At 41.4% G+C, this 14556-nt stretch overlaps 2 protein-coding genes across 3 annotated transcripts in view; one reads left to right on the top strand and one right to left on the bottom strand.

The window, feature by feature from the left end:
- The window catches only part of rnf43 (ring finger protein 43), a gene marked incomplete at its 3' end in the record, with an annotated part of 87502 nt that extends 82540 nt beyond the window's left edge, over positions 1 to 4962 (top strand). Inside the window, exons 8-9 of one of the 2 annotated variants that reach the window (XM_083927432.1) lie at positions 168 to 1664; positions 2174 to 4962. In XM_083927432.1, the coding sequence (XP_083783558.1) occupies positions 168 to 1664; positions 2174 to 2199 (1523 nt within the window). Of the gene's footprint in view, positions 1 to 167; positions 1697 to 2173 lie in introns of those variants that run through there. The other variant, XM_083927431.1, reaches the window with a different exon arrangement.
- A 2205-nt stretch (positions 4963 to 7167) lies between these two features.
- On the bottom strand, positions 7168 to 12642 carry hpda (4-hydroxyphenylpyruvate dioxygenase a; the record flags this gene model as incomplete). Its single annotated transcript, XM_083926766.1, has 13 exons — positions 12622 to 12642; positions 12243 to 12305; positions 11302 to 11406; positions 11171 to 11213; positions 11009 to 11091; positions 9992 to 10081; positions 9809 to 9915; positions 9613 to 9690; positions 9186 to 9348; positions 8401 to 8472; positions 8156 to 8278; positions 7951 to 8067; positions 7168 to 7281 (listed from the first exon to the last, which is right to left on the bottom strand). The coding sequence occupies exons 3-13, from the start codon at positions 11380 to 11382 to the stop codon at positions 7168 to 7170; spliced, it is 1071 nt and encodes a 356-aa protein (XP_083782892.1). The 5' UTR covers positions 11383 to 11406; positions 12243 to 12305; positions 12622 to 12642.
- Between the last annotated feature and the right edge of the window lie 1914 nt (positions 12643 to 14556).

Raw genomic sequence — 14556 nt, 5'->3', positions numbered from 1 at the left:
AGGCTCTTCTTCAATTTAGATTTGAATAGATGTACAGTTTTACTAACAACTCAGGCATGTTGAACCAGCTATATCTCTGAACTCTTTACCAATTTCTGAATCTGCTATGATCAGTGTTGTATAAATAGCAGTACTGTGTATATTCTGACTGCTGCTGTGGTCCACAGGGACAGAGCGACAGACCCAGAGGAACAGACTCGAGCAGAGTCCAGAGCAAAGCCAGGGTTTCCTTCCTTACAGCAGCCCACGCAACCACCCCTTCCCGCAGCATGCCATCCCCTTCTCTATGAGGCCCCTCTATCCTCGTGGACCCTCTGGACCGTATCCCTCGCTGGGCCACTACACCGGTTCTCCTCCAGTGGATGCCCAAACACTACGGTTCCTCACCAGCAGGCCGCATGCCTCCGGCTGTGGGTACCATCTTCCTGCAGAGGGTCCCGGGAGGCCCCACAGGATTGGAGGTAACTGCAGGACTTCCACCCACCACTACACCCCCCGTCGGTCCTGCCACAACTACCGCTCATCCTGTCCAGCACAGCGCAGTGCATCCAGCTCAAGACTGCACCACACCGCTTCCGTCACACCACAACCCCGTGGATTGCCGGCCCATAGCCGGCAGGACGACGGCAGCTGCTCAGGTGGCAGCTACCACACAGAACGCAGCGGATACTTGGCTGATGGGCCAGCGAGCGACTCTAGCTCAGGGCCATGCCATGGCTCCTCCAGTGACTCAGTTCTCAACTGTACGGACGTGTCCCTGCAGGGGGTTTATGGCAGCTGGTCCACCTTCCGTAGCTCTCTGAGCAGTGACTACGATCCGTTTGTGTATTACGGGCCAGGTCCTGGGCGCGCCCCTCGCAGGAACAGCCTGGAGGCAGGTGCCCAGACACGGCCCAGGTCTCTGGATTCTGTGGTGAACAAAGCGGGCAGCCCAGAAGAGCAGCCGCAGACTGTGTTCAACCACATCCACTACCACCGCCACAGACACCACCACTACGAGGAGGGGGAGCACAGCCAGGGCCCGAGCAGAGGCTCGGACGAGGAGCAGGGAGTGGCTGCTGCAGCTGCACCTGCTGCTCTTGTTCTGGACAAAGACTCACCTGTCTGCCATCCTAAGCACAGCCCCTGTCAATGCCCAAAGCCAAACCCCACAGATCCGCCCAGTCCTGGGACAGAGTGTCAGGACCATGAACCCAGCAGCCCTACAGGACCTCCTGTCCTGGTTTCCCCAATCCCTTTACAGCTTCAACCCCACTGCTGCCACCAGGGACACGGTCACCCTCCTGCTCCCCTTAGGCGGGTGGGTGGCTGTGTGCTTGATGGCCCCTCTGTTCACTTCCACCAGAGCCTAGATTTGCAGGATGACCGTAGCATCCACATCCACTACGGTCAGGGCCCGGGCTTCTGCTGCTCTCCTCCTGAGCTGCACCCTGCCTTGCTCCCTGTGCCCCTCATTCTGGACTCTGGAGGTATGGAGGACTGGCCTTGCTATGCCGGTGCCCATGTTGTGTGGCAAAAGCGGGTACAACAGGCCCGCTCAGAACCTCAGCTCTTGGGGCCTGGGACCTCTATGGACAGGCCACCCTGCAGGTTCCACCATGGCCCTGCTGCCGAACCCAACACAGACATTTGTTTGTACTGCCAAACATTACACCACAAACAGGGTGGGTGTCTCACTTTATCTTTAATAACATGAGCAGCCCTTGGTACTTAGAGGACACTTTTGTGTTTTTATTTTCATAGTTTTGGCCATCATTTATATTAGTTCTGATCAGGTTGTACTCACCAATATAATTGGGTGGTGGTTGTAGTCAGATTTAGTTACAGTAGGTACCGCAAATACAAGGGGTCAAAGTTGGATATTCATTATGAACAGAGTGTAAAAACTGTATTCACCTTTGTTTTCTCTTTGGGATAAATTTGTCCAACCAGGTGGTTTGTTTACAATCTGTATGTTCATCTGACTGCTCATGTTTCTTGACCTCTCTGACTCCAGCTATGAATTTCGTATGTAAAGTGTTTTAATACCAAAAGGAATAATAGTGTAAATAGAAACTTAAGTCCTAAAAAAACTAGAATGATCCCTTTCAAGCTGCATAATATTTTTTGGGATTCTTGGTTATTATTTTTTAATAAGATTCTGAGGATGACTTGAGCTGTTTTGTGTCCACAGGATCAGAAGAGGAGTCTGGTGTGTGAGAACTTATTGCATCCCCATTATCACGCTGCTACACAGGAGCCAGAATGGACAAGCCTCTCATTGGCTATCGCTCTCATGTCTTCCACATAATTCCACCAGTAATGCCTTCGCTCAGACGATTCCCCAGCGCCTCCCAGGATTCAAAGCTCGCACGCTGAAAAGCTCTTTCAGCGGAGTGAGATTGAAATGATTGTGATTAAATCGCGCTAAATGTTATGTTGCATATGGAAATACATTGAATGATTTAAATGTTTGGGAGCTGCTGGGGAAACGACTCATACACCACAAAGGGGTGTTTTTCTGTGTTTCTCCTCGTCAGTTATAGGAAGAGTATTCATTATCGACGTGACATCACAAGTTCCCATGCTCCTTAGTGACAAGCAAGGAAGGATCCTTGCTTAGGGTGTTGAGCCCTAATGAAGTGAGACTCCATCTCTGCATTTCTCACTATTGCAACATAACTTGATTTATTTTAGAGGTACTTACTTTCACTTGTGTAATCTTGGTCTTCCTTCGCTGAGAGAAGCTTTTCTCTCCAGCCTACCTCAGCTCAGATTTCTTAACATGCCTCACACAGGGGGTCTTTAAAGGTACTGCTGTAGTGATTTTTTTTTTTTGTCACAACCACGTAGCTCCCATAAACTCAACAAAAAGTTATCCTCTCGGCAGTCCGACCTGTCCAAATGGAGAGAAAGGTTGATGCCCAGCCCCTCAAACAACGAGCATTCACTGAGGTTGCTGAGCCTTGCATGGGCCTTGTTTTCATTATTTCAATAATGGCAGCTGTTTTCAACATGTTTGTTTATGTTTTGGATCATTTTCTGTTCTTTTTTTTTGTAGTCTGTAATTATTTTTTTTAACCTTTCAAAATGATCTGGTTTGACTGAATTATGTCGTCGTCATTACAAACTATTGTCTTGTTCTTATCATTTCTCTTGCCAGTGGTTACTTCCCATGTTTGACCTCAGTGCTGTTAAACCCCCTGATCGGTGCAAAGTGAACAGGCCTCATCAGAAGGATAATACCACGTCCTCCGCTCCTTTAATGCCTGATTCATCACAATGTTGTGTTGTCCTCCAAAAAGTACATACCCTCCAATTGTCTTCCAGGGACTAAAGCTTTAGACCCATGTTCTCCATTGCAGCCATATAAAAAAAGAGATAGTTACTATTTAATTCTACTTTATAACTGGAGTAAAGCTATGCTCTGTGTGCTTTTCCCATGATTCCAAACTTTAATGGGTAGAGCCTGAGAAATGTCTCAGGAACAATCAAACACTGGAAAAATGGGAAGAATTCATCTTAGTTACAGGAATGAGACCCGAAATGGTAAAAGATCCTTTGTCATGGTAAATGTGCATTGCCATTCCCTGCTTTTATGGCTTTGAAGGAAGATCCACCTTAAACCAGAAATCAGATACAGTATTTTCAAGTTTTCTGTCATTAGGATAAATCACTTTAAAATGTTTTCCAATCTCTCAAAAAAGACAGAATCAAGGTTTGAATCTATGTTACCGGCTATTCCTTCTCCTCCCGTTTAGCCACTCTGACAGACTGACTGACCGAAAATGTTTTTATATCCTAGGAAAATTGCCCTGAACAATTCAACTGTGTAGATAAAAGTCAAAGATGGCTCCCTTATTTTCAACTTAACTACAGACGCCTTCATGCCCGCATGTACTGGGCTAAATAATCTGAGATCATAGGTATAGGAATTCTGTCATAGCGTGGACTTTCCCTTAAAGGCTCAGTGAAAATGTGAAAGGATTTTTCTCAGCCGTCAGACTTCAGAAACACTTTAACAGCAGACAAAGAGCTCATGGGTATTGCAATGTAACCAGTAGCACTTACTAAAGCCTCATATGTGCCTTATTCATTCAAACTATTGATAATCCTGAATCAGGAACCTCCCAACACACTAAGCTCTTATCCGTCAAACCAAAGAGGCAAAATCTTGAACACAGTGATCTTATAACATAGTACGTGTTGTGCCTTTTTTCCTTAAATCTCAGAATTAAATACGCTTTCGAAGACAAGAGAGAATTGCCAGAATGCCAGAATTGAAGTGGAAATTATTTTGGAGTCAATTTTCTTGGACAATCATGCAGAAATTTTCAACTGCAGTTCCTTGTACTAATACCTCACTTTGAATGTGTCAATGCAGCGTCCTCCAGCTAAAGTGTCAGGGCTCCCTTGTCTGGTATTGTCCGTGCCCAAACAGTCTCAGAGACTGAGATGGAAATGACTGAATTACAAGCAGCACTTTGGCTTGAGCAGATTTCTATTTTTTAAGAAAACAACAAGGTAAAACCCATAGTATTAATTTAGCACAAAACCGTCAGCACATGAAAAAACTTATTTAGTAAAGCCGCAGATTATCTGATGTGATTTCATCCTGTTCAAGATCTTTCTCTTTGTGTTGTTTATGTGTTTGTTTTGTTATGTTTTGCAACAGTAATGAGCTGAAACTGCCTTTTCTATGAGTAAAAAAGTCCCTTCAGAACTTCAGGGGATATGTCAGTATATTTTGGATACTTTGTGTACAAAAAGAGAACAAACAAACAAAAAAAAGAAATGAAATAGTGTTGTATTTTATATATAATAGAACATTTCAATATAGTGACATGTCACTAATATATTTATTTACTAATATATTTATCCATTTTGTCCAGGTTTGAAAGAGTGGTTTCTGTATAGACTGAATGTTTCTATATGGAAACTGACCAGTGCCATCACAGATGTATCAACCTGTCTTCATTCCAATTATATGCAAATAAATTATTTTGAAATAAAACATCTGTGCTGAACGCATTTTCTGCAGGAGAATCCAGAGGAACTCCCACAGTGTCATATGAATTGTGTTTACATTGTGTGTTGTTAAAGGAATAGTTCACCCAAAGTTATCCTACACACAAGATATTGATTACACCCTTCTAGGAAGTTTCATTGGAAGAAGAGGAAAGGAACGCAGGGTAAAGCATAGCATACGCTGCTCCAAGCACAATCTAAACCTGTGTGTGTGTGTGTGTGTGTGTGTGTGTGTGTGTATATATGTATGTGTGTGTGTGTGTGTGTGTGTGTGTGTGTGTGTGTGTGTGTGTGTGTGTGTGTGTGTGTGTGTGTGTGTGTGTGTGTGTGTGTGTGTGTGTGTGTGTGTGTGTGTGTGTGTGTGTGTGTGTGTGTGTGTGTGTGTGTGTGTGTGTGTGTGTGTGTGTGTGTGTGTGTGTGTGTGTGTGTGTGTGTGTGTGTGTGTGTGTGTGTAGCCAGACACCTATGGCATCAACTAATGACAGTACATAGGGTTAGGGCTTAGACTGTAACCAAAACAGATATGCAATCTACTTAATTAACCTAATTATACAAAAAAAGAGATTTCTCTGAACACTAAAGTGTTCTGTAGCGATGCATCTACAATGTGACATACTTTACTCACAAATGAGTTGACCACACGGGACGTTCTAATCATTTCATCTACATTTTCATTTTGAATTGAAATGCTTGAAGCCATATGTTTGACATTCGGAGCAAAACATTTTGTTAAGAGTTAGATGAGTAGATTGATACAACTCTCATGGCTGTACATATGAAGCTACGACCAGCAGACCGATAGCTTAGCTTAGCATAAAGACTGGAAACTGTTCAAACTGGTCAAACATAAAATCTGACTACCAGCCCCTCTAAGGCTCACAACAAACCATATTATAACCTGTTTGCTACTGTAAATAAAAACAATATTTTCTGGTTTTACTGGGTTATTTCTTGGCCTGACAAAGTCCATTCATATCATCGTCACTTTCAGGGGGTGTTAAGAGGTTCTGCTATGCAGATTTGGTTACTTTTTGACGGAGCCAGGCTAAGTTATTTATCTGTTTCCACACATTGTGCTCAATTAAGTCTGCTGGCACTCATTTCATATTAAGGCTACAGAGTGGTTTCAATCTAGGATGATTTTTGCTATGCTTTATTATGCTGCTATAGGCCTAGTCTGTCGAGGGATCATACTGTTCCTGATAATCTGAGCGTGTGTGCATGTTACTAATTCAACTTCTTCCCCTTGTTTGTGCTTTGTCGTCTCACAAGTCTCTGCTGATCGTGGTGGTGCCTGCTGCCGTGGTCTTGCATGACGCTTCCTGTTGCTATTATCAATATTACTCATATAAACTATCATTAGTTTTATAAATTATAATTGTAGCCATAAAAACATCATCGGTAATATATCTCACTGTATCACAGCTGTTATTACCACTACTCATTGATCATATTTACCACCATAGTTATTATCATTGTCATATTCTATCACCTTAGCTGTGCTTGTTTCTACTGTTCTACTATATTAACTGCCATAACATATAAGTCATATTCACATTACTATAGATATTATTATAGTTACTGTTACTTTTGTGGTTGCTTACATCTCTGGAAGTGTCTCTCTGTCTGTCTTTGTCTCTCTCTGTCCATCTGTCTGTGTTTTCTCTCTCCTTTTCTTCCTCCCAGACCGGTCAAGACAGATTGACGACATTCCTGCCTGTTAAAGGGAAGGGTTTTCGTTGCCACTGTGTACTCAAAGGTGGGATTGTTGGGTCTTTGTAAATCATAAATAAGTCATAGGGTGTTGTCTATACCTGCTCCATATGTAATGTGTCCTGAGATAACTTTGGTTATGAATTGAATTGAATCTTCTTACCAAACTCTTTGCAGGAAAGCAAAAAATCCCATTCCCCAAAATGTCAAACTATCTCTTAAAACAGTTTCCAAACACAAATGCCAATCTGAATGAACATGAGTTTCTTTATTTAGTCTTACAGAATCTTCTGACAACTTGAAGCAAATCTGATACCACTTGCAGCTTGCTGTCACATGAAGATATTCAACACTTAATACATGTGTTTGCTATACTGTGTTGTTGATCGCCTCTGAAATGTACAGCCATATATAACAGTGTGTGGTTTGGCAGCAGCCGTCGGAGGATCAGTAGAAGGCTTTGGCCTTCCCTTCGGGTGTCAGCACAGTGAGGTTGCCCCGGGCGTCTTGGTCCTTCTCAATGGCCTCAAAGAGAGACTTGAAGTTTCCTGCCCCAAAGCCCTGGAGAGAGAACAAGTACACACAGATGGCTAATTACCCAAAGATCTACCATCTTCTGTGTCATTTGTTATGGCTCTGGGGATCTTCTCCCAGACACTGTTCAGGGTGTTAAACACTTTGATGTTGGATCACAGCAGATAAATATTCTCACAGGGTTCAAACATCCACTCTGCTCTGACAGGGCGCCACACTCACCGGGGGCTCCCAAATTAATCATGTAAATATTTTCATAGATAATCAAAAGATCAAGTGTTGGCGGTTGCTCTGAGAGATTCTTTGCTGTGGTTCAGATTCAGTTTCTCACTTTCATGCATTGTATCCACATCTGTAGACTCGGTGAAATGCTGGAGAGTGACAAGAGGTGCCTGTTCTGACAAGCAGAATGGGTGCTTGGTGTTATAAATGAAGTGCCACAGGGTGCAACCCAATCCAAAGATCCCCCTCACTGTGAAGTAGGGAGCCTTTTAATCTGTATCTGTGATAGATTTACTGAGGTTTTACAAGTGGGCTACTGTTAACACTGGGTGGGATCTACAAACAGGTGTTCAGGCGTTGAAGGTAAGAAACAGGACCACAGGCCTGGATATCCCTCCACAAAGACGCAAAAATAAAATTACTCTTTGCTTTTTAGTTATACCAGTAGTTTGTGTAACTGGCTGTGACACTTACAAAGTGGTTGTGCCGCTGAATGACCTCCAGGAAAAGGGTTGGTCTGTCCTGCACAGGTTTGGTGAAGATTTGAAGGAGGTAACCCTTGTCATCAAAATCAACTAAGATTTTCAATTCCTAGAAAGAAAATGCAGGTGGTGTATGTTTTAGAACACAAGCAAAATTGCTGTAGATAATTCCACGCTGAAATAATGTGTCTCCTCACCTGTAAACGGTCGAGGTCCTCCTTCACCTTGATCTTGGCGGTTTTGAGATTCTGCCGCAGGTTGTCGTAGTATATGTCAGGCGCTGAGAGGAACTCCATCCCTCGGGCACGTAGATTCACTACCTGATTTAAAACACAAAAAAACGCAGGGTCTAAAACTTGCCTTTACATGCAGATTTGGGGAAGCTGTGCAAAGATGAAGCTATAGTTTGGTGGATTAATGGGAAATTTTGGGGGAGACTCACAGCTTGGATAATGTTTGACGTGTTGAGGGCGATGTGCTGAACACCTGGCCCCCCGTTGTAGTCCACATATTCCTGTGAAGAGGGAGATGCAGAACATAAAATTCAGGCAAGGCTGTAAACCTGGAAGTCACACGTTTTGACAAAAGGATACAAATACAGGAAGATTTTTGATATACACCACTGTGATGAACCACAGCCATACATTACTCTGATAAACCACAGTCATGCATTACTATGATAAACTACTGTTATACTGTACATTACTGTGATAAACCACTTTCATACATTACTATGATAAACCATTGTTATACATTACTATGATAAACTTCTGTTATATATTCCTGTGATAAACCACAGTCATACATTACTGTGATGAACTACTCTTATACTGTACATCACTGTGATAAACCACAGTCATACACTACTATGATAAACCACTGCCATACATTACTATGATAAACTGCTGTTATACTGTACATTACTGTGATAAACCACAGTCATGCACTACTATGATAAACCACTGTCATACATGTCTGTGATAAAGCACCTACACCACTGTGATTACCACTGTTATACATTACTGTGATACACCACTGTCATACATTACTATGATAAACTACTGTTATACTGTACATTATTGTGATAAACCACTGTCATACATCACTGTGATACAGCACTGTCATACAGCACTGTTATACACCACTGTTATAAACCATTGTGACACACCACTTCGATAAATAGTGTAGTAATAAGTGTAGTATTAAAACAAGCTGATAAAGTCACACCTGGATTTGTGAAACTTTTAACCCCCTTGCAGGTTCATTGATGGGCATCTTGATGGTCTCTTCATAGTTGGTCACAACTATTGACCTCAGTGAGCTGTACTGTGTGTGGATCTGCTTGTCATCTATTGACCAGAACCGATGGAACATCAAACACTTCTGATACCTGGAATTTTGAGACCACAAACAGAAAATGTGACGAAAAGCTACACAAATAAGCCATGTCTTATTTTAAATAATTTTAGTATGTCATTTCCCTTTTTATTTATAACATTTTTTGTAATTTATAGACCAGTAATGTTGCACAGGAGCCAGTTTTTGAATATCACCACTAACATTTACCACCAGGACAGAGGTGGTGTGACAGTGTTTACTTGTCCCTTTGCCCTGTGTGTCTGCTGTGCCCTTGGTGTGTGTACGTGCGTGTTACCAGTCTGAAATTGGCACCATTTGGTCATCTGGCTGGTTTCCAACTATGTGATCGATGAAGTTCAAACCTGCTGGTGGACTTTAAAGAAAAGAAGAAAAAACATTGCATGGGTGCTTTTCCATGAAAGTTCAGAGAGAATACCCATTGCAAACATTTTGGTAAACTTTGACAGCACAAGGAAATGTAAGAGACTCACAGTGTGGGTAACAGAGGGTCTCTAAACAAAGGCTCTTTGTAGCCTGGCAGGAAAAGGCCTTTGTAGGGACTGAGGTACTCAATGAGTGTGTGTGTTGTATCTCCATACTGAGGACAAAACATTGAAATTCATTCCCAGTTTCATGTGTGTATTCTTTTCAAACGTGCATCACTCTTTACGTACCGTTTGAATGACAGCGTACTTGACCCTCCCGTGGCTGTCCTGCTCCACCCAGGGTTCCTTGAGGATTACAGCTCCTCGCTCTTTAGCTGTCTGTCGGTGGAGTTGTTTTGGGATCAGTTGGGGAAATACAGGAGCTTAACAATTTGTTTCTGTCTGAAGACAGCCCCTGGAAGCCCTCCAGTGGCTGAAGAAGGAACATCTTCCTATACATGCTATAGTATACTGAATTAAGTATCTGTCTATCTACAGTAGGTCTTTGTGTAAAGTCCCTGACTCTTTGTAGCCACCAACTTATCCGAACCCCCAGTCTGACCTTGAACGGTGAAAAGAGTTCAAATGAGCCACTCAACATCAAAGCTGCACTGTTGCACTGTTTGTCCCCATTTCAACACACGCTGAGTGCACTGCATGTAGTATGATAATACAGATTAGCTTGGGTTTATTTATTGAATTTGAAAAAGAATTGCGGTTTAAGATAGAAAGTAAGTCAAAGTGAGTGAATTTGAATTTAATGGAACTAAAATCTGTTACTTCTTTTACTATCGTACATTCAGTATAAGACAGTGTAGGATTAATTGTCTTTCAACATACAGCTTACTGAAATGGTAAGTAACAGTAAGTTTGTAAAATTAAATATTGGCCATACTCATTAATTTCTCTCTTTGTTTTAACCTTTATTTATTCAGGGTGAGAACACTGAGAGCAATGCTCTCTTTATCAGGAACGTCCTGATCACATTCACACAGTTAAACCTTCACACATGGACGCTGCCTAGTACAACCACAGTCTGCTCTGCTGGCCACTGAGAAGCTCCAATGGAGGGGTTTGGGGGTTATGGGCCTTGCTCAAGGGCACCTAGTGATGGTAATGAGGGAAGGGCAAGTGCTGCTTCCTCACTTCCCCACCCAGATGTATCCTGCTGGCCCTAGGGATTGAACTGGCCACCCTCCACAAGCTCGCCTCTCTAACCTTAACCCATTTCGACCTCTTGTGTTTCAATCTCCTTATCATTGTTACCTTGATTAAGAAGTCACAGTCCTCGACTTGGAAAGCAATGTCTTTGGCTCCATCCCCATGCTTCATCAAGTGTTCTCCCATCTCTGAGGGAAGATAAAACCCATGTTGAAATGCACACATACTATATGTTATCATACAGATTCAAGTAATGAGAACACTTGCCTTCGTTTCCAGGATTTAGTGAAGATTCAAACACAAAGATAATCTGTAAGGAGAAAGGAGGGGTGGTTGTGTTTGTGGAGAGGATCATTGAGCATGGATGTACTGAGTGTTTTTTCAATCATAATGTTTACCTTATCCTGTCTGATGGCATGAGACACCACCTCTCGGCTGCCAGTCTCCAAACCCTTATAGGCCAAAGCCTCGAAGCCCATCTTATCACAGTAGTAGGAGGCCGCCTGCAAAATCATCGTCTTTATAGTGAATAGAATTTCTGATGGACTATGACGAGCTGAAAGAGTTCATGTCCTCCCAAAAGTGTATGGCCTGTGGGTTGCTCCATCCCTGCTGTGTGTTGTCTGGCCTGTGTGTTGAACCAGGAGGATCAAATAGGCTGTGTATGTTTGTGTAGCAGATGTGTTTTGTGTTTCTTACTTGTGAATTGAATAGACATTTAATTCAGCTTCGTGGTCCACATGAATCAATTATTTATAACTTATCAATTAATCTGCTGATCATTTATTTTTCCATTAAATAACCATTTTGTTTAATATATGTCAGAAGGTTGTAAAAGAAATGGCCATTATATTTTGCCAGATATGAAATTGAAGTCTATATTTTTTTTTTTAATCCCAAAGATATCAAGTTTCTCATCATCTATTTCAAAGAAAGGTACCAAATCCTCACATTCTAATGGCTTAAACCAGCTATAATGTGCCACCATTGGATTATAAAATGACCATGACAATTGATTATCTAGATAATTGTGGATTCATTTTCTGTCGATCAACTACTCAATGCATGTGTTATTCAGAAATTGTATGTCTTGTTTTTGAATAGTTTTGGACAAAAAGAGGCTGGAAGTTTCAGAGGCTACTCATTAAGCAAAGAGTAAGTTATTTTAATTGTATATTAAGAACAAAATACACGGTTATTATGTAATAACTCTAACGCAAAAATGTCTGGAACTCAAAAAACTTCATCTTGAGTCAAATGTGTTGGACTGGTGCCAAAATCATAAAACTGTCACAGATGAAGTAAACCGTTAGTCGTATGTCAGTGTTTGGATACTGACCTGTTTGGCATTGCCGACCCAGAAGGTGATATGATGAAACTTGACAAACCTTCCCCTGGTGTGCTAAAGCCAAAAGTACAGACAAATTAAATTGGCTGAAAGTACAAATAAAGAAAGAATCCAAAAGTTTAAGGACTCCTACAGGTGAGAAACACAACACCTTAACTGAGTGTTTATGTTTTAGAGATTTTAAATCATTAGCTTCAAATAAAGATGTGTAATGAAATCTCATATTAGCTGAACATTTAGAATAATTGATTTATTCCCACAACATGATGATTCAGGCCTTCTTCTGCAGAACAAACAGCACTGTTAACACATCCAACTACATTACACATCACAGACTCCTGTCCATCTTCAGAGGCAGTTTTAATCTTACCTTCTCCCCTTTATCTGTGTAGCTTGTCTAAAAAAAAGAAAGATATAGATCATTAAAAGTGCTCAGATTAGCCTACAGGCAATATATCTTTGGTTCTTATCTGCTGAAGATATAATTATCTCATCAATTGCTCAGCTGTGAGAATAGCTCTGTCCCACACCTGCCTATTATAATTGAGTCTCTTACCATGCTGTGACTGTAGATGAACCTCAGTTCAGAGAAAAGAATGATACAAAATCAGTGTCTGGCCTGGCGAGGCGCAGATAAGTACTGACAGGATGACCAACTGTGATTGGTCCTTGAGGATCTACACCCACCTGTCCGCCTCCTCGCTTCCTTCTACACTTTAGCTTAAAAAGTTCAACAGCAGAAGTTTGTCATCTCTCCCTAGTCCAGCGTCTAATCAGTTGTCAGTCCTCAGAGCCTCAGTCGTCATAAAAACATAGACACATTAACCTCAGCCTAGTGAAAACAATGACATCCCTACATTCACTCTACTCTACGATGTTGAGTATAGGTGATTTTACAATAAGCTCAGGTGAAGAAGAGTTTATTTATAATAATACAGACACTCATTACAGCTTAAAGCAGCAATGGTGCCTCCAGAATGCGAAGAAGAGAAGTGAGTGAATGTGAAGTGAGCGCAGCACTAAATTAAAATACAGTGGTGGTAGTGCTGAGGGTAAAAACGACAGGAGAGATAAGATAATCCTGTTCCACACCAGTCCCTCTGAGATCCCTCTCCGGTTCATGCACCACCAGAGGGAGCACTTTTCCCTGAATGAAACAGAAACAGAGAAGCAGTCAAGATCAGTAAGACCATCCAGAACTTTCCTCTGGACTGATTTGGAATTATTCATAATTGTATCATCCTTATTATTAGAAATTCACATTATTATTACATTCTATAAAGAACATTTAATGTTCTTTATATATGGACTCACAATAGAATAAGGATTAAAAACAGATTGTAATCATAAGTTTAACAAGATTCCATTATTACATCTTATTCACTGTGGTTTTCAGCGTACCCTGGATCATCACAGTATCTGGCATATGAAAAAGCCCAATGACAGCAAAAATGTGCACACGCAGTATTTCTTTTAAAGTTTTTGATAATCTTGTAAAGGGTTGTAAGAAACGTTCACTTAAGGGATGTTCATGTTTTGCCTACAGTATCTGTGGAGGGAAAAATGTCAGAGGATTGTAGCAAACACAGGGGTGAAGTGCTGAATGGCTGCTGACTGGTATCGGAGAGCGTGTGAGGTCAGGTCCAGTCTGTTACAGACAAGGCTGATGAACAAAAATAGTGTCTGGCAACAGTGACTGTGCTGTAGCCTAAACTGGCATGCCAGATGTAGCCTATGTATACACATGCCACTGTCTGTCAGGGAGCTCCATGACAAAGACAACAATCATGTCCAGCAAATGTGCAGTTGTTGTTGAAGCGGTTAAAAAATGAAAAAGGTTCTTCCATCGATTTTTTTTACTTTATTTTCTATTTTTATCAATCAATTAATCATTTTGTCCATCAAATGTCAGAAGTGTCAAAATGCCCTCCACCAGTTCTCAGAGTATAATGTAATGTAACATCTTCAGAAACCCAAATATATCACATTTTTATTTTTATTATTTTCCAAATAAATCAAATTTACAGAGAACAGAGAAAATAGCAAATCACCGAGTTTGATAAGCTGGAACGAGTAAATCATTTGCATTGTTGTTTGGCAGATGGCATTTTAGGGAAATAACCTTTGGTATGACCTTTTAAAGGTGGTTTCGACCTCGCATTCACACTTCTCTCTTTTACTTCTGTGGCCACTACCGCTTTCAATACGTTTATTTTAGGGGTTACAAAAAAAAACATTGATCTGTATTGTTCAACTCTGCAAAGCTCTCCATTTCACTTTAGAAAAATGAAAAAAATGTATTGTT

Source organism: Echiichthys vipera (assembly GCF_963691815.1).
Source record: "Echiichthys vipera genome assembly, chromosome: 14".
NCBI classification, from domain to species: Eukaryota; Metazoa; Chordata; class Actinopteri; order Perciformes; family Trachinidae; genus Echiichthys; species Echiichthys vipera.
This window is presented reverse-complemented; position numbering and strand designations above follow the sequence as displayed.